Genomic DNA, 23,997 nt, shown 5'->3' on the forward strand with positions numbered 1-23,997 from the left:
TTCGTTATGAATTTCTCCAAAGACATGGAAAAGAGAAAGAATTGTAAGTGAACTCACATATAGATTGTAATTCAACATTTTGCTATATTTAGAAAACACTTTTTATGGATTAATTTTATCATCACCTTTGACTTCACCTAATGACTAAGGTATGATTCTATCCGTTATTATAGATAAGGAAACTGAAACTAAGAGACTTAGTAATTTGCCAAGGAGCTTGTCTCCCAGGAGTTATGATCAGTTTGTGCCAGTTGACGTAGCCACACCCTCTGGCTGTTAGATCTGAGCCCAGGTCTGAAAAATGTTTTGAATATCCTTGGTAGTGAAAAGCTTCCAACTCCACAAGACAGGAGTATCAGCAAAATCATGGGAAAACCAACAAGAAAACATTTCTAACTTGTAAGTCATTCAGAGAGGAATCTTGTCTTGAGTATCCTTCCCCCTCACTCCGCTTCCATCCTTGGTTAGTCATCACTTCCTGCCCAGTCTATCTGAGATATTTCTTCCATTCATTCTTTTCCAGTACCAGATGCAGGTCTAGAATATCTCTCATATCATTTGGTCTACTGTCTCCTGCCTTTTCGGTGATACATGACCACCAGTTAAAACACAGCCCTAAGTCACATCCTTGCCCAGCTCACAAAACATGAACAGTTCACCATTTCCTACCAAATTAGGTCTAGTGTGATCTCTGCCTTCCGCAGTATAACCTATCCGAGCATCTGTCTTCTTACTCCTTAGCTTCCATTCTACAGAACTAAGAGTTGTTTCCGCAAATACACCCAGGGCTTTCTTATTTTTTTCATGTATAAAACTCACCACCACCACTCCCCCTCCTAAATTCCGCAAGTGTAAATCCTAGGCCTCCAAGTAATGGCCCAACGCAAATGCCAATTCTTCTAATACACCTCCTAGAAACCCCAGGCCTGTTACGACCTTTATCGCCAAACTGAGGCACCCCATGGCAATAATCTCAATCTACTTGTAGAGCTGTAAGGTCTGATTTCTATCACTACCTTTGGCTCCCATGGCCTGAGTATAACATCCTTGAGGAAAGGGACGTGTTCCTAGCCAGCATCGCCCTCACACACAGTCCCAGCTTCATCGTGCTTAATTTCGTTTAACGCAATACATCCAGCCGAAAGGGCCGGACGCGGACGCCCGTTGCCGGATTCACACGTACACTCACAAGCACATTCAAATCCTGTCTTGCCCTGGGACACACACGTGTCCTCTGGCCAGAGCCCTGGAACTGTCTTGAGAGGCCCAGCCTGTGGGCGTTTCCATTCCAGCCAGCGGAAGGGGAGGCTCATTTCTTTAAAACCGCTCCAAGGGATACATGTTACTTGGAACCTCCCACGGCCTCCACCCTACGAGCAGCTTAAGCTCTGCTTCCTCTCAGAGCAGTATCACACCGGTTCTGGGAGTCCCAGCCTGGTCGCGCCGGGCTCGGGTTCCGCGGATCCCCCTCCCGATAGCGCTTGGTAGCACCCGCTTTGTCAGTGCGCTGCGCTCGCGGGTTACCCTCCGGCTCTCGCCGGCCGGCGGCAGACAGCTAGTCAGCGGCCGCAGCTGCCGCCGCTCCAGCCTCTTCATCTCTGGCTCGCCTGCTCAGGACTCTCCCCCGGGCCGCCGCTGGGCGAGAAGGAGCCCGGGAGCCGCCGTCTGGACGGGCTTGAGAGTCTGCTCGGCTCGCCCGCCTCGCCCGGGCCCCGCGGGTCGGTCGGGCGCGCGAGGGGCCGCGGCGGTTGTGGCGGCGGCGCCCGGCATGTATCAGAGCCCGCGGCGGCTCTGCTCCGCCCTGCTGCAGAGGGACGCGCCCGGCCTGTGTCGCCCGCCCGGCCCGCGGCCGCGCCTTCGCTCGCCCCCGCCCGCGACCGCCCCCCGGCCCGCGTCCCCCCGGCTACTGGCGGCGGCCTCAGCGGCCCGCGGCGTCGCGAGGTGCTGCTTCCGAACAGGTGAGTGCCCGGCGGTTCTGGGCGGAGAACGCGGTTGCGGCCAACGTTTGGCCGCCACCTGGAGACGGCGCGGAATGAATGAGAAGCCGGGGGCTGCCGGGCGGTGGGGTCGGGCCGGGGAGCGGGTCCCCTGGTCCCCGAGCCGCCGTCTCCGCTCCCCTTTACCTCTCTGCCCTCGCCCGCCCTGGCCTGGGGCTTGAACCGCGTCTGGTAAGGACTGGAACCCGGTGGTAGCTTCCCGTTTGATCCTCGAATGCAGTGCTTTCAATGTCTCTCGCTCTTGACCTGTGTTGAATTTCCCCCTTCCGAGGCCGGGAATTATTTGTGTTGGTTTTATTTCTTATTGCGCTAATGATGGAAAATCTATGAAAAAATCCAAAGTTACATTTATCTGAACATGGGGCTCTTATGGCTTAGATATTCTGAATTCCTTAAAAATGTCGTATTACCAATGTATTATAATGAGCATTGACTCTTTTTACATTGATTTGAAATTTTGGGGAGCCTTCCACTCTTAATATTTGTGTCATTGAGCCCTGTATACCTGGGGTTAAGATCTTGTAAAGGTGATGCCATCCGTTTGCCAAGAGCCAATTTTATACCTCACGTGCGCTGGACTTTCCCTTTTTTGCCATCTCGGTTTCTGCTGGCGGACCCATTACTGCCGCCACCATTTACAGACAAATTAGTCATGCTTTTAAAATGAGGAGTAAAACTTCTCTTTCAAAACTTGTAATTCATCACACTAAAAATTGTGTTTCGGTTGTGCTCAAGTTAGGTTATTGGTGTTTAGGACATCTGTATGAGCACCTTAGGTTATAAATAACTACGGTTTGCTCCAAAAGTTTTGGATTAACTTAAGGAAAGATTGAGCAGTAGAGAGAGTGCGTGCAATGTGGCTTTTTTAATTCATGAAAGTGATAATCCAAAATGTGATTGAAGCCAAGACTTTACTTAGATTATTGACAGATGTTTAGGTTGAGATACACTTCCAAGATTAGGATGTTTAAACTGGTTACTGGGAGACTATATTCTTTAAAAGGATGAACTTGACATTCACATTGAGATTTTCTTTCCAGTTCCAGAGGAATTTGGCACATTGTGAAATAACTTAGGATAGGTACCATCTAATAGCTGTTAGTGTTTTTTCTTGCTGGAAACTTTCAAGAGGAACGTTGTTAGGTTAGAAGTGGGAGAAGTAAAAAGAAAACTAGCTGCTGTCTCCCGAAGCATATCTCATTATCTTAACCTCTTACTCTAAATTCCCTCCAGGTCTTTCAGAGGCAATAGGTTAGTCAGTAGGTTCATCCTGGGGACAGATAGCTTGTGTAATACAGATACAGATAGCTCTAATGTTAGCTGAGGAAACAGGTCAGATAGAACATTTTAAATCTTAGGCTTCTGACACAAAGTTTAGTGAACTTTCTAAAAGTCTCCTGAAATCCCCTAGTTTTATAAAGAAATTGCAAAAATTGATGGTCCAACCACTGTGGACAGTTAGTACAACATTTAGGCAGTTTTCTGGTTTCATGCAGTTTTCACTGCAGCTACTTGTTGGAAGAAACTCATGAATAAATTCATTTGCCTGATCATTCATTCAAAAAGTCTTTACAGGATGTCTCATTCTGTAGGTGCTTTATTATAGGAGGCAAAAGAATGAGACTTAGTCTGCCTCTAAGGAGTTTGGTGCCCAGTAAGAGATGAAAGAAATGACTATTTAATGAAATCAAACACCTTTCATTCTCTTACAATTAAAGGTTTGCAAATAGCACAAAGGTGCTGGAGGACAGGAATTCCCTTTCTGCAATGGTGATCTTTTTAGGCTTCAAAAGTGGCTGGCGTTTGAGCTGGGCCTTGAAAGAGATTAAAACATTTCTTCACTTGGGAAAAGCCAAGAACCAACTGGAAAGCAAGAGGCATGGAGGTGGCAGGGTGAGAGAAGAGGTACCTTGAAATTGATTTCCCAAAGAGCCTCAGAACCAGCTTTAGGTGCTTTAAAAAAATCCAGATTCATAAATCCTACTGTAGAATTTTTGAAATTACACATTTCTTAACAAAATAACAATAATAAAGTCCAGATTATTATATGCCCCATGTAAGTTTAGACATCTGGCTAGAGAAGCCTTCAGGGAGCTGAAAGCTACTCTACCCTCCAGAGTCTTTTGGGGGAGGGTTTGGTAGTAAATCCTAACACTTGACTCCATTGGATAATCAATTCCTAATTTATGCCCCTTGGCAATCAGAAGTCACTGGGAAAGATGAGTACAGCCCCTTGGCAGTTATCAAATACTAGGTTATTAGAATTTAAAGGGGACCTTGGAGATGATCTCAGTATTTGGATAGCTTTTCAAAGGGAAGGACAGCAGCCCCCATAAAGAAGCAGCAGTTGTACTGGGTGAGATGTGGTCGGGAGTCATCCGTGGGTTTATAAACGCCTTCTTCCAGATCCTTCCTCAGAAAGTAAAAATTTGGCTGAATTACTGTTCACTACTGGAACATGTTACTTTTTTTCTTGGTACAATTTTACAAGCAAGTACCAGCTCATTTGAAGAGGCGGCTGTATTTAGTATGTCCCTTAACAACATGAGTAAGCTGCTTATGAGAAGAAATGGAAAAGCTTGTAATTACCAAGCTTCTACTGAAATACACTGCTTTCTTTGTAGGAGAACTAAGGTATCATTTTGCTGTAGCATCCAACTGTAAGAGTAAATAGAATTATTGGGGGCTTTTGAATTAATAATCATGGCTCCAGAGTCACATTCAACACACTTATATGAACATTTGCAAATCATTTAACCTTGCTTACTGGACTTTACCTAGAAAAAATAAGGTAAATTGGTATCAATTGATCCCACAAGTTTTACTGAACACAGTTCATTTAAAAGGTCCAGATACTACATTGCATCTCCTGACTAATTGCTGTGGAAGTTGAGAAGAAAGAAATCAGTGTGGCTGACTTTGTGGGGAAAAACTTTTCTTTGAATAGGACAAGTAGGTCAGGGAGAGGAGACCATGTGCCTGAAAGATGGCAGATAGGGGAGCAGTGATGAACTGTTGGGAAAGGGGTACTTCCAGAATCATCTGGGATGCTTTTTAAGATGCGCATTTCTGGTCTTTGGCCTATCTGTTTAAATCAGGTTTTCCTGAAGGGAATCCTGGTTAAGTTGTATATTTAACAAGTGTCCCAGATGATTCTTTCTGAAAAGCCTAGGGACTAGTTTATAAATCTCCACTCCTCCTTTCCAGAGGTGCTTATTCCTGGAAAGTTCTGGAAGCTCAGAGGATTCTGGAAGAGTGTTAAGATCTTTGAGCTTGGGGGCCTAAGACAATTCAGGAGACCCCTGAGCAAGAACATTTACCTCAACAAAAGCGAACTTCAAGGAAAGGAAATGATTGGTTTGTGAAAGTGGGACAAAACTTGGCACTGACATAGTGATGGGAGTGGATCCGTGTAGCTGTCTCCCTTTTAGAGTGGGTAGGTGATTGCACGTCAGTTCCTGTGCTGTTCGCTAAAAAAGAGGTGAAGAGGGTATATTCTGGCTCTTGGAAAGAGGAGGAAGGGAGGCTCGCAGCATATATATTTAAGGAGTCACTCTAATCAGGATTTATAGGACCTTGATAACCACTTGGATGGTCCTCACACTTGAATACTTAGAAATTTGAAGGATGGTGTGCATGGGTATTTGACTGCATAGTAAACCCACTTGTATTTTTGAAAAGCAACTATAAAATATTTTGGGTTTCTTGGAATATAAATCCTTATAAGGGGGCATCAGCCTTCCCACAGGAAGATGTAAGACCACAAGCAAAAATCTTAGCTGCCCTCTTGTTTCTACTTGGTTACAAAACAGCACCTGAAACATAAGTTACCCTGAGTTCAGTGTCAGATGTGGGGGTGTGCCCAGGGAAAGTGGGCTAAAGAAAATTATTCCTGTTAGATTTGAATGACCCTGTGAAATGCAGTCATCCTCCCAACCAACCCTGTCTGTGAAAACCATGGACTGACTACATCCTTATATATGAGGGACTTCTGGCATCTGTGGGGAGGGGTCCTGGAACCAATCCCCCTCAGATAACTTAGGGATGACTGTTTCTCCCAACACTATTAAAAAGACTGGGCCCCACTTGGATCTTCTGAATTTTAGCTTGTGCTAGTGGGCCCTGAGCAGCTGGTTCTGATTTGTAGCCCGGGCAGAGGAGAGGAGGCTTGTTTTTACTAAGTGCTTGGAAGCCTCTCAGAATTTTCTTAGGTGTTAATTCTCCTGCCCCCTGAAGTTAGACTGCTATTGGATTATGAGAGATTGAAAGGAAAATTTATGATAGAGAGGAAAGTTTTTTAAAACCATCTTAATTTCCTGCTCAGAATTGGAGTAGTATGAGTACAAAGTTACATGCAGCTAAAATCCCAGTACAGAAAAGCTGCAGTATGATGTCCCGCCGAGCCCTAGTCTTGTGCATAGTCTCCCTTCCCTTCCCCACCCTTTCCCCCAACTCTGAGCTTCCAGGACTGGGGCAGGTCCATTTGCCATCTGCAAACCAGCTTGGGACTCAGTACCTCACCCAGTACAGGAACAAGAAAATTACTTTGCAGATTCTCATACCTTGGATATGATAGTTCTATTTCCATTATGCTTGGCTTCCATGGATAATAACCGTCACTGAGGGACTTGCTCAGGAAGATGTTTTTTCAAATTTTATAGTTCAGATAGGTTGGCTGAGATGTATTCCAGAATTAATTTCTCAAATAGTTAATTCTGAGTTTTGTTTGGAAAATTTTCATGTTAGTGTTTTAAAATAATTTTTCTTAATTGCAGAAGTAACACATGCCCGTTAATAAAAATATTTTTCCTCAGAACTTAAATTTCTTTGTGAGTAGTTATTGTCTCTGTAGGGTTATAGGATTTTTCTTATCCTTGGTGTTCAAAAGTTCTGTCAGGATAAACGGTCTCATCGTCAGGTGAGCCCAGTCAAAGACATACCATCCTTTAGCACAGGAAAGATTTCTGTTATTTCTTGGATTATTTTATCCACTGTGTCATCTCCTGTTGTCACGTTGTTTAAACTCCCGTTAGACTGTTGGCCGTGTGGATCTGTTCCGTGGTTCGTGAAGTTTTCCGAATATTTCTATTTTGCGGTCGTTTACAGTTGCTGGACTTTATCTAGTTCTCCGCTTCTTTTTTCATAGAAGCGTACTCTCATTTTTGTGTCCATAATATCCTGCTATAGCTGCATGCGCGTCTCCCTCATGCGGCTCCTCCAGGGTAGAGCAGTTTCGCGCCTCTTGAAGTGGGCGGGCGAGGTGGGCGGGGCGCGGGGCGGGGGCAGCCAGGCTTCCTGCGGAGCGTCCAAGGGGGCAGGCTGGACACCTTCCCCTTTGCCCGAGCGAGGCAGGCTTCCTTCTGTATACAACGCTTAGTCCCCCACCCCCAACCGCTCTTTAAATATCCCTGAGTCCAGAGTTAGCTCCTGGTCTGCTGCTTTCTTTCCGGACCAACACCCCTGGGAGCCCTTCCAAGGCTTGTCGCCCATTCCCTGAAGGATCCTCTGGTTCCATCCCACGGGCAGAAGCCACCCATGCCAGCTTCGGTCTGTGTGGGAAGGGAGGTGGCGGAACTAGTGCAGCTGTTTCAAAGGCCATTTTTGAAAGAAATACCCCACTAGTTGCCCCTCAGCCTCTCCTGCCCTTTGTCTTTGTGGACTCAGAGCTCCCTTGGGAAGAACCATATTTAATTTACCTTTAGTTGCTGGTACTCTTTTTTCCTCCACTCTGGCTTCTCTCTTAATTGAAACCTGTCTCTGTCTTGCTGGAATTTTTGACCCATTGATGGCATTCTTTTCGTATTTTACATACTGTTTTCATCTTTAAAAAAATTTGAATACGTGTACTTTATTCCTGGAAGTTCTTAGGCAGAGTAATGTTCCGCTTCATCCCCGATGAGCTGTGACCTGTTGCGATTGTATGCAACATATCAATTCCCATTTTAAAAAATGAGCCATTGGACTACAGATGTTTAAACCCCAGACAGTTTCACTTCAGATTTTTAAAGATGATTCTATTCCTGCATGTGCCTTAATTATTCAAGCAAGGCTACCGAAATTTATATATGAAAATTGTTTTTCCCTGTTTTAAATGACTGAATCGTTCATTGGTTATGTGAAGTATGTACAAACTACAACTCATTTAAGTATAATCTAGTGCAGGAGTCTGCAAACTTTCTCTTTAAAGAGCCAGCTAGTAAATATTTTAGGCGTTATAGGCCAAATAACTGTTACCATTATTCAGCTCTGCTGCTGTAGTGTGGAAGCAGCCATAGACAATACATAAACCTTATCGATAGACATTGAAATTTGAATTTAATATTTTTTCACTTGTCATGAAATATGACTTTTTTTCCAACCATTTAAAAATGTGAAAGATCACAAGCAGCACAAATACAGGGCACCAGCCAGAATGGCTCACGGGATTGCGGATCCCCAGTCTAGAGGGAAGAACTCTGTACTATCAGCGCAATATTCCTCAGCTCCCATGTTTCTATTTATAGCTGTAAACCTGGCCACTTCTTGAGTACCCCAGAAATGTTAGTGATGGGCATCATATAGAAACACAGACCTGATGATGTCTTTGTGGAGAGCACTTGTCCCACCAGATTCTTTTAGTTTCTGCCTTTTCAATCCATCCAGGGCCTTATGCTAGGAAAGCCCAGCTTGTGGAGATGCTTGGCCAGCCAAGTAACAATTGAACACCAATTTAATGTGTTAACCTGAGCTTTCATGGGGAGAGATTTCCTTTTCCTTAGCCATATCTTCTAGAAGAATCTGGTATGACTAAAGGTACAGCTCAGCCTTATCCAGAAAACACTTTGGCATTCTTGTCTGTGACTGCTGCCTAGCAAAGTAAGGTCGCTGGGATTGTCACACTGTCTCGAAGCTTGTATTTTTAGGTTAAGAGTCGTGACCTTCACTTGATATCTCTAGTAATGCCATGTGGGTCGTTACACCGCTTTGTACACTTTGTGCTGTGCCAATGTGTGTGCTGTAATGGCAGTGACTGATGGTAGTGACCTGGCAGATGCAGGAGGTGGAATTCGACCTCTGTTTATTCCTGTGTGTGCCCCTGGCTCGGCTCCATCCAGTTGTCCTGGCTTCGGATCAGTAGTCAGAGATGCTGATGAGCAGTGGTCCAAGGTGCAAGCAGCCTTCTCCAGGGCCAGACCTTTGTCAGTTGTGCAATCCTGACAGAACTGTGTCATCGCTTAACCTGTGTATCCATGTCTCTAAAATGGCAAATAACTATTTCACTGGAGTATTGGAAAGAGCAATGAAGATAGATGGAAAGAGTGTGACACATGCTGGGCTCTTAAATGTTAATAGCTTCTCTTTAAACCCAGAAAGCAGCTTCATCAAACTTAACAAAATAGGTAACATTTAGCTACCACTTAAGGATGTGCTAAGTATATATAGTTTAACTCAATTCTCAGCAACTCGATGAAGTAGGTCACAGTGATCCCCAGTTGAAGAAACTGAGTCACAGAGAGGGAAATAATTTGTTCAGGATCCGATTCGTAAGAGGAGCTGGGATTTGAAACCCACTCAGAAGCCTAACTTAAACACAATGCCTGTGTTTAAGACCATTTTGCCTCTAGAGCTGTAGACTGGACTCAGAGAAAAGTCAGCTTTAGCCATAAGGCTTTCACAAGCTAACATACCCAGCTGCCAAGTACTCCAGGCCTGCCAGTCATTAGTCAGTCATTAGTATGAAATTTGAAGACTGGTCACTGACTAAGATACTTGACCTTCACCAGAAAATAGTGTATTTTCCTAAATTGGCACTTAGAATCCAGTCTGTTAGAACCAGGGATTAGTTATTGCACTACAAGTCCATACTCCTACACAAAATTTGAAGGTGGTCCCATTCATTTACCAGGTGGACCTGTGGGGGCATGTTGCACTGTTTGGTTTTCTAGCTGATGGGTACAGAACACAAAGAGAGGGCCCTGACTATAGAATTCCAGAAAGATGGTTACATTTAATAGTGACTCAGGACAAGTCATTTGTGAGCCTTGGTGTCTTCATCTGTAAAATAGCTAAGGAGTTCTTGAGGGTCTCAGCAAGTGCTCTGCCAGTGTTTGACAGGATCCTTGACACTCTGTTGTTTGCCATCCTTTGATCAACATTGTTGAAGCACGGGGCTGGGTATCTGGGGAAGTGGTAGACAAGGTAGATATAGGCCCTGTCCTCTGGAGCTTAGTCTAATGAGTAAAGGACAGGGCTTGTAGTTCAAATATCAAGAGTGATTTAAGTAAGAGAATCAGGCCAGGGGTAAGAAAAGGGGAGCCACTGGGGCCTGCTCCATGTAGCTGTGAAGTGTAGGGGCTGTGAGTATTGATTTCTTCAGTAAATATTAAATATACCACATATCCACATTCAAGCTGTTTTAGGTCGATTGTCCACATCTAAGCTGTTTTAGGTCAATGGTTATCCTGTAAATATTTTCACTCACTTGTCTTAGTGATCACATTTATAACTCAAGAACCTACTCTTAAGTCTGAATATTCGTCGCCAAGTGAGCTAAGCTTTCTGAGGTGGTTCAACACACGGCCAGTAGGTGGCAGCATAGGATTGCTGTTTCAGTGATGCCTTCCTGTGACGTCTGTCCTTTACAGTTTTGTGTGCTTTTAGTCTTGGAGGTTTCCTTGGGCTCAAGGTTGGTCAGCTCCAGCAGCTTCTCAGGTGTGTATCCAGATAATCCTGGCATTTGCTTAGCTTTTGCTTTTAATCAGCATTTTTGCCAAGCCTTTGCTTCAAAGGACTAAGCTTAGACTAACTGTGAGAAATTATTAACAGGCCGAATGGTTTGGGCAAACTCTAGAATTGCTGGGTAACTAGAGAAACATTGTGTGGAGAGAGGTCCTTCTGCTGTGATCTGCGTGCTGTTAGGACTGCTTGGAATGGTCAGCCCCATCAGTCTGGGTCTCCAATGTTAGGATTCCCCCCCAGCATTCTGATTATTGAATGAAGGTGTTTCATTAAACCGTCCCTGATCATTGCCCTCTGATGGTTGGCACTCTTAGGAACTTATATTGTAGTTTGCCTGTTGCTTTAGAACAGCAATTTATGTAGTATTTGGTAGAATAAAGAATAAACATTCTGTATTTTAGTGATTAGCCCACTTTTGCTTAATTTATTAGGAAAATAAAGGGATGACAAACAGGGGGATTTTACAAATCACTACTGTATTTCTGGAATCTAAATAATCTGAATTCTCTGGTAAAGGCTAATATAAGGATAAGAATTATTTATTCCTATAAAGCAGTGAGGTATTCATCATCATCATCATCATCATCATCATCATCATGGAATGCAGGCATCCAGTTTTGTGTGTATTTGGAAATACAGAACTGGGAAATGGCAAGCAATGGGAGCAGTGCAGCTACATGAGAATTTCAGCTGCTTTCATTGGCCTTTTGCCTGTGTAGATTATATCATGTGTATGTATTACATTGAGAATGACGCCTGATACTGCGATCTAGTAAACTGTCTGGGAAAAATTAATTTGGGGCAAAAACCGAATATAATATGGAGTCAAATAAAAAATAGCCCATCTCCAAACACATTATATTGGACCTAGAAGCCAGTATGAGTGCCAGTTAAGTTCAGCAGAGGTTTTGTCAAGAAATAATACATTCCACATACACCAGAAATTGACACAACGTTGTAAACTGATTGTAACTCAATAAAATTAAAAATAATAATAAATAATATGTTCCAGTATCTTAAGCTACCATCTGGGTGAATTGTTTGTGCTGCCTCCCTTCGGGAAAGTGGCTTTCCATGTTACTATTCTGAACTTCAGACAATCGTTTTAAAGCCCTAAATGGCAGCACCTATTAAGGCATAAAACTTCAGTAGAAAGCAGTCTTGGAATCAAACATGTGTCTGATTTATGTGTGAAAAGGATTTTTTTTAATGGTTGATACTCGAAAGTGATTATTTTTTAAAACAGGTGAGAGACAATGGGAATTGTTACTAGGTTGTAACAATTGTTACTCAGTTATAATTGCCCACCCCTTTTATAGAGGCATAATCAGAGTGGCATAATCAGAGGACTGTGGTGAGAATTACTTGAAAATACCACAGTCGAAGCAAGCAGAATTTGTGAGTGGTGCATAGTAAGCATTCAGCAGTCACTAGTTGTCACTGGAATCATTCTTAGGATGGGAGAGGGACAGGAGGGTGCCCCAGTCTTCAGCCTTCCTTTGTCCTCAAATCTAAATAAATTGCCTTACTACCTTAGGTGGATCTGAGCCTTGGTTTACAGGATTATAAGTAAAAAACAGCATGTGGAGTCCTCATAGTGTCCGCTTTTAGTTCCTAATTCCCTAGCCGGTGTTTTGTACTTTGAACTGATGTCTGTTATGTTACCAGAAAGTTTTGTGTTGAGAAGTAACTGAGTAAGTTCATTTGTTCCTTGGGCTAGAAGCAGAAAAGAACTGAAGTCAGGAAGAATTGGGACTTCCCCAAATCCCTTCTGATTTGATTCAGTAACCTGACTTCCTGAGAAGACTATTTTTGAGGTATAGAGTCTAGGTTGGATATTAGGAATGATGGGATAAAGGTGAGGGGAAGTGATCCATGATTGGAGGTAGTACTGGTCTGTGGAGACAGCTTGCAGCAGTGGCGTCCCACATTTGGTGGTCAGAGGCTGTCAGTTTGAAACAAATTTGGTTATGTGCTCTGTGTCTGTATGAATTATAGACATGCCTACTTTATTATTTCATTGTGTCTTAATTTTACTTTTTTGGGGGGGATAATTAGGTTTATTTTTTATTTATTTATTTATTTTTTTTTGAGGTACTGGGGATTGAACCCAGGACCTTTTGTATGCTAAGCATGCACTCCACCACTTGAGCTATATCTTCCCTTCCCCCCTCATTTCATCTTTTTTAGATGGAAAAGTTCTCATTTTCTTCCCAGGGGATTGCTTTGTTTATGTCCCCGAACAGGATGTCCACACTTTGATGACGGTTAATCCAGCATAGACATTTTCTGGACATTAGTGAAAACTATTGAGTACCCCACAGTTTGTTTATATGGGTTAATATATAACGTAATATATGATATGTATATCATGTAAATAGTAAACTTGAGAATTTTAAAATGCTTATCAAGTCATTTAATTTAGTAATAAAGTCAGGGTTAACATAAGTAACATTTTTGTGGAAAAAATAGCTTTTCCAAAACAAAGAGAAATTAGTGAAAAGAGTGACATTGTTTGACATTTTTGGAAATCTCTTTAAAAGTCTGGCTTAATAAGAGACATCTGTATTCTCATAATCTCCCTTCAATCTGTTGTGATATGTTGTTTTTGTTAAAATAAATGAAGACAATCCAGTCTCTCACAGAAACGTAGTTGGAAAAAAGTTTTAACAGCCTTTTTAGAAAATCATTCTTTGTTTTCTGTATTTATTTGCAGTGTGGAATCTGATACCAGATGAATGAACTATTTGTATTCTGTTACCCTGTAATCCACTGATTTGCCTGGCACTTTGAATGGGTCTTTTGCCCATGTGTGATTTTGTGTTAGTGGTATGGGAAATGTTGGTTAACTGGGTTATACAGTATAAAAATAACCTTAAGTAAGATCACCACCCATCTTGTTCAGCTCCTGATGGCAGACATGTTTTGCGAAATTTTCACTGGGAGATTTTTATCGTTGACCCAAATGCTGTCCATTGTTTTCCTTAAAGTGACAGGCTCACATCATACACTTTAGTTTCTGTCTGACATCCAGGTCTGGTTAACTGTAGTTTGTCAGTTTGTGGAGGTAAAGATGGTGTTCTGTGAAGACCGGGGCAAGTTCATTTTGCAGCAAAAGTGTTTGTGTGGACTTTTCATTTTGTCACATACTAAAAACGTCACCAAGACTCTATATTTAACAAAAGTACTTATTACTGCCTAATTAAGGACATTTTAAAGTAAAACTGGCATTAGCAAAAAGAAAAACCCATGTGTGGTGGTGGAGAGCACAGCAGCTACTGGTGGAGCCCGGAGCTGCTGCTGGATTTGTGCGGACACAGCAGCCTCACCACGGCTGCAGGCAAAGCAAAGACCAGCACAGTGAAAATGGCAAATGGTGTCTTGTGTTGTGGGAAGAGTTTGGTCATGCCCTCCTGCAGAAGGGTCTCAGACACCACCAAGGGTCTGTGAGCTACCCTCGGGCTTCATCTTCTCTTCATTCTGTCACTCATCCTTTGGCCGGACCGCAGCCTTGCCAAGCATGTTCCTTTCTCAGGGCCTTTTTTTTTTTACTCTGGCATTTGCTCTTCCCCCTGCTCAGAGTGTTCTTGGATTTCTTCTATAAGACTGGTGTCCTTACCACATTCAGGTCTCTCAAATTCCATCTTTTAGTGAGACTTCCTTGAGCATCTTGTATAATAAATGAGCATCTCCAGTGGGCCAGAGTGGTGGCAAGTGTGTGTGTGTGTGAGTGAGGCGGGGGTTATGGTGGCCACCTACGACCAAGTGAGTGGTGTCCTCAGGAATTAGGGGTGATTCTCTTAGTCCTATTTTTTAAGTCTTTTTCTGATTATTCTTACCCATCCTGACTGTTTTAGCCCTTCCTATACCCTAGCCCATTCCACACAGTATCCACTCACTTTTGTTATTCACATGTATTAATCTCTGCCAAAAACTTGTTACCTTCTTGAAAAGGTCAGCTCATGTTTTATAGATATGAAGTGCCCTTCCCCAAACTCAGAGAATAGGGAAATAAGAATGTAAAATTAACATACTGAGGACTGTGAGGTTGGATTAGATCGCAGATACTAGTTTTACCAGAGACAACCGGCCAGGAGAGTGAACTGCGGAGGTGGACAGAGCGCGGCGTGCACAGTGGGAGCGGAGTCCACTGTCTGGGAGGCGGACCAGCAGGAACATCTTTCAGGACCATTGTGTCTCCCTGTCTTGATTCCATGCTCACCGTGCAACAGGGTGATTTGTCGCCTGATGACCAGATACTTTGGTATCAGAAGGCATGTCCCAGGCCGCTTTGTCACTAAGTAATCTGGTATTCAGGCTTGCATTGGTCCATCTTGGGGACTATCTTTGGGTTTCCTACAAGATTGGAGGAACAGGGACAGGTAAATACTCCCAAACCATTCCTCTCTACCCAGTCTCAGTCAAAATTTAACCTAATTACCCCTTTCTTGGGTAAATAAATCTGTGGTGAAACAAGAGCAAAAGTTCTATGTTAGTAAAACTTTTAAAGACAGTCCTCAGTAATACTCCGCACGGAGTACTGTTATCACAGATGACAGATTGTCCATTTGAGGTCTCAAATTTGAGGGGAATAAAAGTCATTCTGAGTAACATTCAAGTTTTCTTGATAGAGATGTATGTTCCTCCAGTGCAAGTAGTAGAGATTATTTTGAAGTTGCTACCAGTTTTAACCTAGGTGCATTTTCCAAATAATCTTAAAGAAATTATGGTCACTTAACAAGCCCTCATCTTAATTTTTTTGGTTTTTTTTTCTTAATTTTGTTTTTTGCGGGTGGAGGTAATTAGATTTATTTTGGTTTTTCAATGGAGGAACTGGGGATTGAGCCTACTCTACCACTTCAGCTATACCCTCTCCCCTATTTTTTGTTTTTTATTTTTTAAATTGAAGTATAATTGATTTACCATGTTAGTTTCTGGTGTAAGCATAGTGTTTCAGTTATATATATATAGGTACACATACACAGTTTTCCATTATGGTTTATTATAGGATGTTGAATATAGTTCCCAGGGAACAAGCCCTGGTTTTAGAGGCTCTGTAAGCAGGTCTAGAGAATGTGGAAAAGCTCAACAGTGGTAGAGCTGGGACTGGAATTATAAAGGACCTAGTACTGTAGCCCATGCTGCAGTATGTCCTTCATCTTTTTGCTGCAAAACCTTTTCTTTTGATGGTAGATTTAATTTTTGAAAACTACCAAAAGTCATTCAGTCACAAATAAGATGGATGACAAGATTTAATAATTCACTATGGGTCTAAAATGAGCTAGCTTTAACAGGAATGTTTTCCTCGAGTGTTGTTGCTAATAGCTTATAAATGTATTTCCAAAACCAAACCAAAAAAGGACCACAAGGAATGATGGGATTAGAATATCCAGTTTGCTTCATCTCACATCTGCACAACAGTCTCAGAATAACGATTCTAATACTACATTACTATGATCACAGTTAAATATGCTTTCCTCTTTGGTCCCTGCTCCCCCACCAACACATGCTCTTTGTTTGGTCCTACTAAATCTTTGTTCACTATTCGATCACATAGCCCTTATTGTACTCTCTTTTAACCTCATTTAGATTTTATTTTCTAAGCAGCTATATATTTAATATAGTACCACCTTGTTCTTATCAATATTTCTGGTCATTTGGTCTAAGGCTTGTTGTCTAGTTCCAAGAGTGGCAAGATTTTTCTGAAAAGGGCAGGATAGCAAACATTTAGGCTTTGAAGGCTAAAAATGATCCTGTCACACAGTGTGTGTCTATGTGCGTGAGTGTGTGTGTAAAACCATTCTTAGCTTGAGAACTGTACAGAAATACATCCGGCTGCAGTCTGCATCCCTAGTCTAGTAGTTTCTGCACTAAGGGCTCATGGAGTCAATATTTAGTTTCGCTGGATATAAAATCCTAGACTCACATGTAGATAAGCCATATATATACACATCATACACTTTAGTTATGTATATAGTTTGTCAGTTCAGATATGTAACTTCATTTTCTTCTGGTATGAAACACTGCAGTTGAAGTCTGGTGATAGATACTCTAAGTTACCTGCTGTTTTTGCCCAGATGCCAAAGGGATTTCTTTCTTTTTCTTTACAGTCCAGTTGGTGTTGGTCATTCTTGGTTGATATTCTCAGGTATGTGATGTGTTTTTTCAATAAATAGTTTCAAGTATTAAAAAAAATTCTTTTTAGAATAATAAAGATAAGGCAGACCTTTATGTGTTGATGGTTTGAGTATGTCCACGATGCATGTTTTTTTGCCTCATAATTAATTTTTCCCTTTTAAACAGTTCATTTTAATTTTTTCCAGCTTTATTGAGGTGTATTTAACAAATAATAATTGTATGTATTTAAGACACACCACGTAATGTATTATTTGGATACCTTGTGAAATGATTACCTCAGTCGAGCTAATTAACATGTCACTCACATAGTTGTGTGTGTTTAGTGGGTGGGCAAGATCACTTAAGATCTGCTCTTAGGAGATTTTAAGAATACAGCACAATGTTACTAACTGTAGTCACCATGCTGTATGTTAACACTCCAGAACTTCATCCTGCATGAATGAAACTTTGTACTCTTGGTTCTTGATTCAAGTATTCTTGATTTAGTTTTTAGTATTTATTTTATTTCCTTGCATTGGTTTTTCCAATACATGAACCTTTGTTACCATATGTTGTATCTTAATATAATAACATAATATTTGCCACTGTCTCTCAAATACTTTATCTCATTTCTTTTTGTTATTTTTTTGTTATAAATCCTTTTTGTTGCCTCGGCCTGTGTTTTCTAATTCTGATTGAAGCTATTCTGTCATTTTCTCAATGACTTAGCTTGTTTTGCAATAGGATACAGTTTTGATCATGTCTTTCTGGCATGCTTTCACTGTCTAAACGGATGTTATTCTGCTTCTTATTCACTTTCTGTGAAGGTTTTCTAAGTTTTTAGAAGGAAGTGTGGTTCAGGAGTTTTTCTGGCTTCACAGGACTGTTCAAACCTTTGACTCCTATTGGACCCTATTGCGTCTTTTTCACACACATTTTCACATACTTGCTTTTTATCAGAGTAACCACCCCAAAACTCAGCTTGGCAAAGATATGATGCCATCAAAAGGATGTAGAGCAATCCTGTTGAAACTGGATCAAATCAAGCTGGTAGTCTGCTTAGAGCCTGACAGATATCAAATACTGCCGTTTGTTGCACACCGTGGTGCCTGTGTTTGCTGGCTGCGGCGCACTCTGTCAGTCTGGTCCACCGCTGGGGTGATGCTGATGCTGCTCATCTCGAAACCACACTTGAGAAACCAGTAGGACCTTTCACTGATTTTTTTTTTTTTAATAGAAAAGGAAGATTTTCAAAGTTGTACTGCCAGCCAAGAAATCTCTTCTTTGGACTCATGTACTCAGATAGGCAAGCAAATTGGTGAAAAAGAACTGTATATATTCCATTCGAACAGTTTGGAAACGTGTGTGCGTGGTTTTGCGCATGTGTGCTTGTGAGAAGAGCAGACTTGCTTGCAGTTAGTTGCACGAACACAAAGATGTATGTTGGGAAAACTGGTTTGCATTTCTTTGCCTTAATCTAGATTTATAGTTGGAGGGTGGGTTGGGGAACTACTTGTTGATGAAAAGGAACCATAGAGAGCATGCTTGCATGCTTGTTGACTTTGGTGTTTAAGGACACTTGGTGAATATTTGAATTTGCTTTTGTGACCTACTCCAGTGAACTTGATTGCCTGCCAAATAATGTTTTATGAAGAAGACTTGGTGTCTTTCAAGAAAGGGCAAGACATGGTTGGGGTAGGGGAATGCAGATTCCTCTGTACCAGGATTCTTCATGCACACAATCTTAGATATTGTTCAAGTAAAACCTGCCCCTAATTTACACTATAATGAAGAGAAAACAGGGTTGACCTAAAAGAGCTATCAGCTACTCCCCGTGAAGTGGCAGGTACAGCTCTCCTCAAGCTAATTCCTTGAAGGTTGTGCACTGTCAGTGAATTCAAATCTAGTTACATAAAAATGTACTGAAGCAGTGCTTCCTGCCCCTCTCCTCACCCTTTCCCCCCAGGATCCCAGGAAATGCGGACAACTGTCGCTTACCCCTTCACCATCCCCTTTTCTGATTTTTAAAACATCTGGCAATTGATATTAGATTACAGACTACATTGCTCGGTGATGTTCACAGAATTCTGCAGAGAGCCAGAGCCCTGACGTCGGGTTAACATCTACGAGAGATGGAGTCTGGACCTAGTCCCATAGCAGAGATGCCGTGGCTGGAGCAGCAGCCTGCTTTCACCTCAGCTCTTCTCCAGGACTAACTGGGCTTTCGGTCATTTCCCTCTTTACAAACTGGACTTCGAGTTCTTACTACAATACGTAGACAAAAGAGTGTGGATTTGGTTTAGCCATGCTTTCATATGACGGGGTTTATAAATTATAAAGACAAATTCTAGATTCAAATAAGCCATAGAGATTGAGGTATTTCAACAGTAGTATTTCAAGTGCTTGTCCTAGTGAGAAGTGAGACTCTGGAAACTCCTTCACTCCACTGTGTGGAGCTGGCTTTACATGTGACAACATCGCCCTAAATTGAGCTCTTGGCTTTGGGCAGTAAATGCTTTATCTTGTAGCTGAGCTGGATGAAAATGGAAGAAAGGCAGGCAAAGAAGCTGCGTGTGTAACTGTGCTTTCCTTCCCTGTAGTGTATTCCATGGGAAACGGTACGAGCAGACTCTATAGTGCTCTCGCCAAGACACTGAACAGCAGCGCCGCCTCCCAGCACCCAGAGTATTTGGTGGCACCTGACCCAGAACATCTGGAGCCCATTGATCCTAAAGAGCTCCTCGAGGAATGCAGGGCTGTCCTGCACACTCGCCCTCCCCGCTTCCAGAGGGATTTTGTGGATCTGAGGGCAGACTGCCCCAGTAGCCACCACCCACCTATTAGGGTCATGCAGTGGAACATCCTCGCCCAAGGTATGCCTGATGCGTCTGCAGCTGAGCTGTGATTGCCTTCCTGCTTTTGCATGTCCCGATGCACTGAGGTGTGATGTGGAGGGAAGAGGCGTGGGCAGGCCGAGGTGCAGGAGGGGCGGTGACCAGGGCAGCAGGGGGAGCTCCAGAGGGGGAGGTTAGGAAAGGGAGTCATCTGGTTTTCACCATCAAATCCCGATGGATTCCATACCCTCCAGCTTGTAGGCTGTCTATTGAGTGCAGTGAAAGTCTGTGTGCTTCACAGCACACCTAGATTTAAAGGACCCTGTCTTTATCAGCCTCAAACTTTCTGTTGTCTCCAGCTTTCAGTCCACAGCACTACACTAGGATAACATTTGCTAGAAACTGAGTCTACTGAATGCGCTGGGAGCTGTGGCTAGGTACTCTTGTAGCCAGATTCTCATCCCAGTGTTATCTTTATAACCTGATGCCAAAGAGATGTTGCTTCAGCTTTCTGTTCACCAAGATACTACTTTGATCTGGTAGCAAGGAAGCCTTTCCTGGGTCTGCTGAATTAAAAGCAGGTGTGTAAGTCAACTTACTGTTGTATTGCCTATTGTGCAGCAGTTGATATTTTAAGAGGAACTGGGGTCACCTTTCACCCCCTTTTCTTATGCCCTGAGTTTCCAACCTTTGATGCTTTTTTTTCCCCAGCTTTTCATCCATAAACAGGAAAAGATGCCTATTTAAAATAGGTGTCATTTCTTCTGAGTGGTGTCCATATAGACCTGATATGACTTATAGTCAGTGTTGAACTCAGTATATAGAGTTGAATATATTTATTTCATATGATGTAGTTTAGATCGCTGGGAATGCAGAGAGCCCTGTTTAAGGCTAAAATTTAAACTCTTATGTCCCAGAATGTAGTGACATGAAATAGTTTTAATATGAAAGAAAATCTGTTGCTTGCTCCATCTGGATGGGAAAGGGTTATTTATTTAGTTCGCCAGATCAGTGCAGTAATAGAGAAGAATCACCCAAAGCATCCGAAGCAGAGGAAGCACCGGAAGGTAGCAGCAAACCTAAGGTGACTCCCAGGTACTAGAAGTCATGTTCTTAGTAGCTGACAGCTGACTGGCTTCTTTATTTCAGCTCTTGGAGAAGGCAAAGACAACTTTGTCCAGTGCCCTATCGAAGCACTCAAGTGGGAAGAAAGGAAGTGTCTCATCCTGGAAGAAATCCTAGCCTACCAGCCTGATATCCTGTGCCTCCAAGAGGTGGACCACTATTTTGACACCTTCCACCCACTTCTCAGTAGACTGGGCTATCAAGGCACATTCTTCCCCAAGCCTTGGTCACCGTGTCTAGACGTAGAACACAACAACGGGCCGGATGGCTGTGCCCTGTTTTTTCTTCAGAACCGATTCAAGCTAGTCAACAGTGCCAACATCAGGCTGACAGCCATGACTCTGAAAACCAATCAGGTGGCCATCGCCCAGACGCTGGAGTGCAAGGAGTCCAGCCGACAGTTGTGCATCGCCGTCACCCACTTGAAAGCACGTACTGGCTGGGAGCGATTTCGATCAGCTCAAGGCTGTGACCTTCTCCAGAACCTGCAGAACATCACCCAAGGAGCCAAGATTCCCCTTATTGTTTGTGGGGACTTCAATGCAGAGCCCACGGAGGAGGTCTACAAACACTTTGCTTCCTCCAGCCTCAACCTGAACAGCGCCTACAAGCTGCTGAGTGCTGACGGGCAGTCGGAGCCCCCGTACACGACCTGGAAGATCCGGACCTCGGGGGAGTGCCGCCACACCCTGGACTACATCTGGTATTCCAAGCATGCTCTCAGTGTGTGCTCGGCTCTGGATTTGCTCACTGAGGAACAGATCGGACCCAACCGCCTACCATCCTTCAATTACCCTTCAGACCACCTGTCTCTAGTGTGTGACTTCAGCTTTAATGAGGAACCTTGATGGACTTTTATAAGTGCTTGTCTTTTTAATCACAGGAGTTTTAACCAGGGATGTTTCAGGAAACTGAAGTAGGATAAGAAGTTGACCAAGGAAGGATTCCCAGTTTCCCCAGCTTCACTTTCCGTGTTTCCAGCATGCCCTCGGGAAGGAACCCCATAGCTCACAACCCCTTTCCATTAAAACCTACGGCAAAAAAGGTGTTTGCACTCCAGTTCTGGTTTGTACTGTTTTCTTCCCTGTAGCATTTTCTTGATCATTTAAGGGCATTATGTTAGGCTTGTTTTGAAGCTTTTTCAGTTGAGGATGCTATATAAAAATAGACTTGCTTGAGTCCTCCATAACTAACAATAAGTATGCAGGAGTAGTTTCTGTAGACACCATTGCAAGTTATTTATTTGTGGTTTTTTAAATGTCAGCAAGTTATGCATGGCAATATTTATTTTTTATATCTTCATGTAAAATTAAGTAAATTAAAGCAGTATGAACATTTTAAAACCATGCAAAACATTAAGTTATAGAGTAATTTATAGAAATTTTCTTAAAGCTTTAAAGATGTTTTTACTTAGGGTCTAACAATCGTAGTGTACAAAGAAACTGTTTAACCTAGAGGGGTTTTTGTTATTTAAATGGAGTATCAGTTCTCCTTGATAGGTTCTTCATGAATCCTTGCTTTGCCTCCATGTTCCCTATTACTGTGTTTCTTTAAGTGAGTCCACTGCCAGTCTTCATTATTTAATCAGTGTTATACATTTCCAGTTTTCCATCAGAATGGTTGTGGTGTGTGTCTGAGGTCACTTAGTGCCATTATTTGTAATGGTATGTGCTTTTCACAATAGGTTATTTGGGAGCTTTTATGTGGCAGTGGCTAAAAAGTCAGTGGGACCTTTTCAGAGATGGGAAACTATTTCTAGCCTGTTAATGAGGTTGTCGTTAAAATTTACTAAGTTTACTGGTTCAAAAATTCTAGAAAGAAGGATATAAAGTTAGAAAAACAGCCCAGAATTCTCTTCCATCAGAAATCAAAATGGTATAGGTAACAGGTAAAGCCCCTTTCAAACAAAATCACCCAAAATAGCCTAATGGTAATAAATTAAAAGTATTTTAATCCATGAGTTGTAAATATTCAAGATTAATAAATGGTCTTTCAAAGCTAGTGTTTTTAATATCTTGTCTTTTTAATGCAAAAAGAATCTGAGAGTTGATTTGATCTTTCAATACTGTTAATGTGGTGCCCACACTATCCCTTTACATGCAGACCTGTTTTGGTGGGGGGTGGTAAACAGTTTATTCTAGGAAGAGCAACTCACTGAGATAAAACCGTTTTAAAATTTACACATGTACTGTTCATTGTTTCTAAGAACAGTTTAGAGATTTAGCTTTTTAAATTTACATAGTTATCAAAGGAATAAAGCCAACCACAAAATAAGAATCAACAGAATGCAGTAATCCAGTCATAAAGGACAGTCAAATGTGCTTGCACATATTCAAGAAATCAATCATCTAAGTTATAAATAGTTCATTTGTGTCCTTTTTTAAGATTCCACATATAAGCGATCAGACCTTCATTTTTTAAATGGACACAGGTGGATCTGAGCTGCACATCAAAGGCATCTGCGCTATGCTTACTAGGTATCTTAGTGCTAAGGTTGGGATCCCCAGAATAGCTCATCCAGATATTCTACATTAGAACCACTTTTGAAACAAATGAGGTTTTCAGTACATTGTACACATAAAATCTTGGGGTTACCTGGAAGGAATGGCAATCAGGAAGAGCATTTGTACCCGTTGTCATTTGGTTCACATCTTTGCATGACTGAGTGTTGTGTTGTTAAGAAGCTGAATACTTCCTCATACTTGTGCAGGCATTAAGTATTATTTACCTCCCCAGAGTACACCAACCTGAAGAGAAATGTTCATAACCTTAATTAAGCAAGCAAATCTGGATGAGAATGAAAGCCAAAATAGTGTTTGAATTTCAAACGTTGTCCACCCAATATGAGTTAACTGGCTATGGGTTGGAGGTGGGTGGGAATGCCACTGAGCAGAAATGCTTCTGGAATACCAACATGTGACTGAAATATAAATGGAGATGGAGGAACCCCACAGTGGAGCTCTCCTTCAGAGTCAGCCTTCCGAGTATGGCAGTGGGCCAGACACTTGATTGTCCTTGCTTAAAGTGTAATTATGTGAGCTTTCTATGTTAAACAGTTTTTTAGTGGTATATAAATCTTGTTAGGTTGCACATGTATTTCTTTGTCCCCTTAAGTCTTTCTTTGTAGACAGCTTTGCCTTATGGACTTTCAGTCACCTGAAGGAATACTGGTAAGCAAATCTGTACTCTGAAGTTTTAAGTATGTT

The 23,997-nt window shown here is 42.2% G+C and overlaps 1 protein-coding gene across 4 annotated transcripts; it reads left to right on the forward strand.

The window, feature by feature from the left end:
* Positions 1-1,351: 1,351 nt before the first annotated feature.
* On the forward strand, positions 1,352-22,792 carry NOCT (nocturnin). Of its 4 annotated transcripts, none has more exons than XM_032463585.1 (5): positions 1,840-1,958; positions 16,826-16,863; positions 18,070-18,163; positions 19,433-19,705; positions 20,816-22,792. In XM_032463585.1, the coding sequence occupies exons 4-5, from the start codon at positions 19,441-19,443 to the stop codon at positions 21,637-21,639; spliced, it is 1,089 nt and encodes a 362-aa protein (XP_032319476.1). In that variant the 5' UTR covers positions 1,840-1,958; positions 16,826-16,863; positions 18,070-18,163; positions 19,433-19,440; the 3' UTR covers positions 21,640-22,792. The 4 variants fall into 4 exon arrangements, with proteins under 4 accessions (XP_032319463.1, XP_032319476.1, XP_032319469.1 ...); XM_032463578.1 differs by having other exon boundaries at positions 18,070-18,138; XM_032463589.1 differs by lacking the exon at positions 18,070-18,163 and having other exon boundaries at positions 1,842-1,958.
* The last annotated feature ends 1,205 nt before the right edge of the window (positions 22,793-23,997 follow it).

The sequence above is a fragment of the Camelus ferus genome, chromosome 2 (genome assembly GCF_009834535.1).
Source record: "Camelus ferus isolate YT-003-E chromosome 2, BCGSAC_Cfer_1.0, whole genome shotgun sequence".
Taxonomy (NCBI): domain Eukaryota; kingdom Metazoa; phylum Chordata; class Mammalia; order Artiodactyla; family Camelidae; genus Camelus; species Camelus ferus.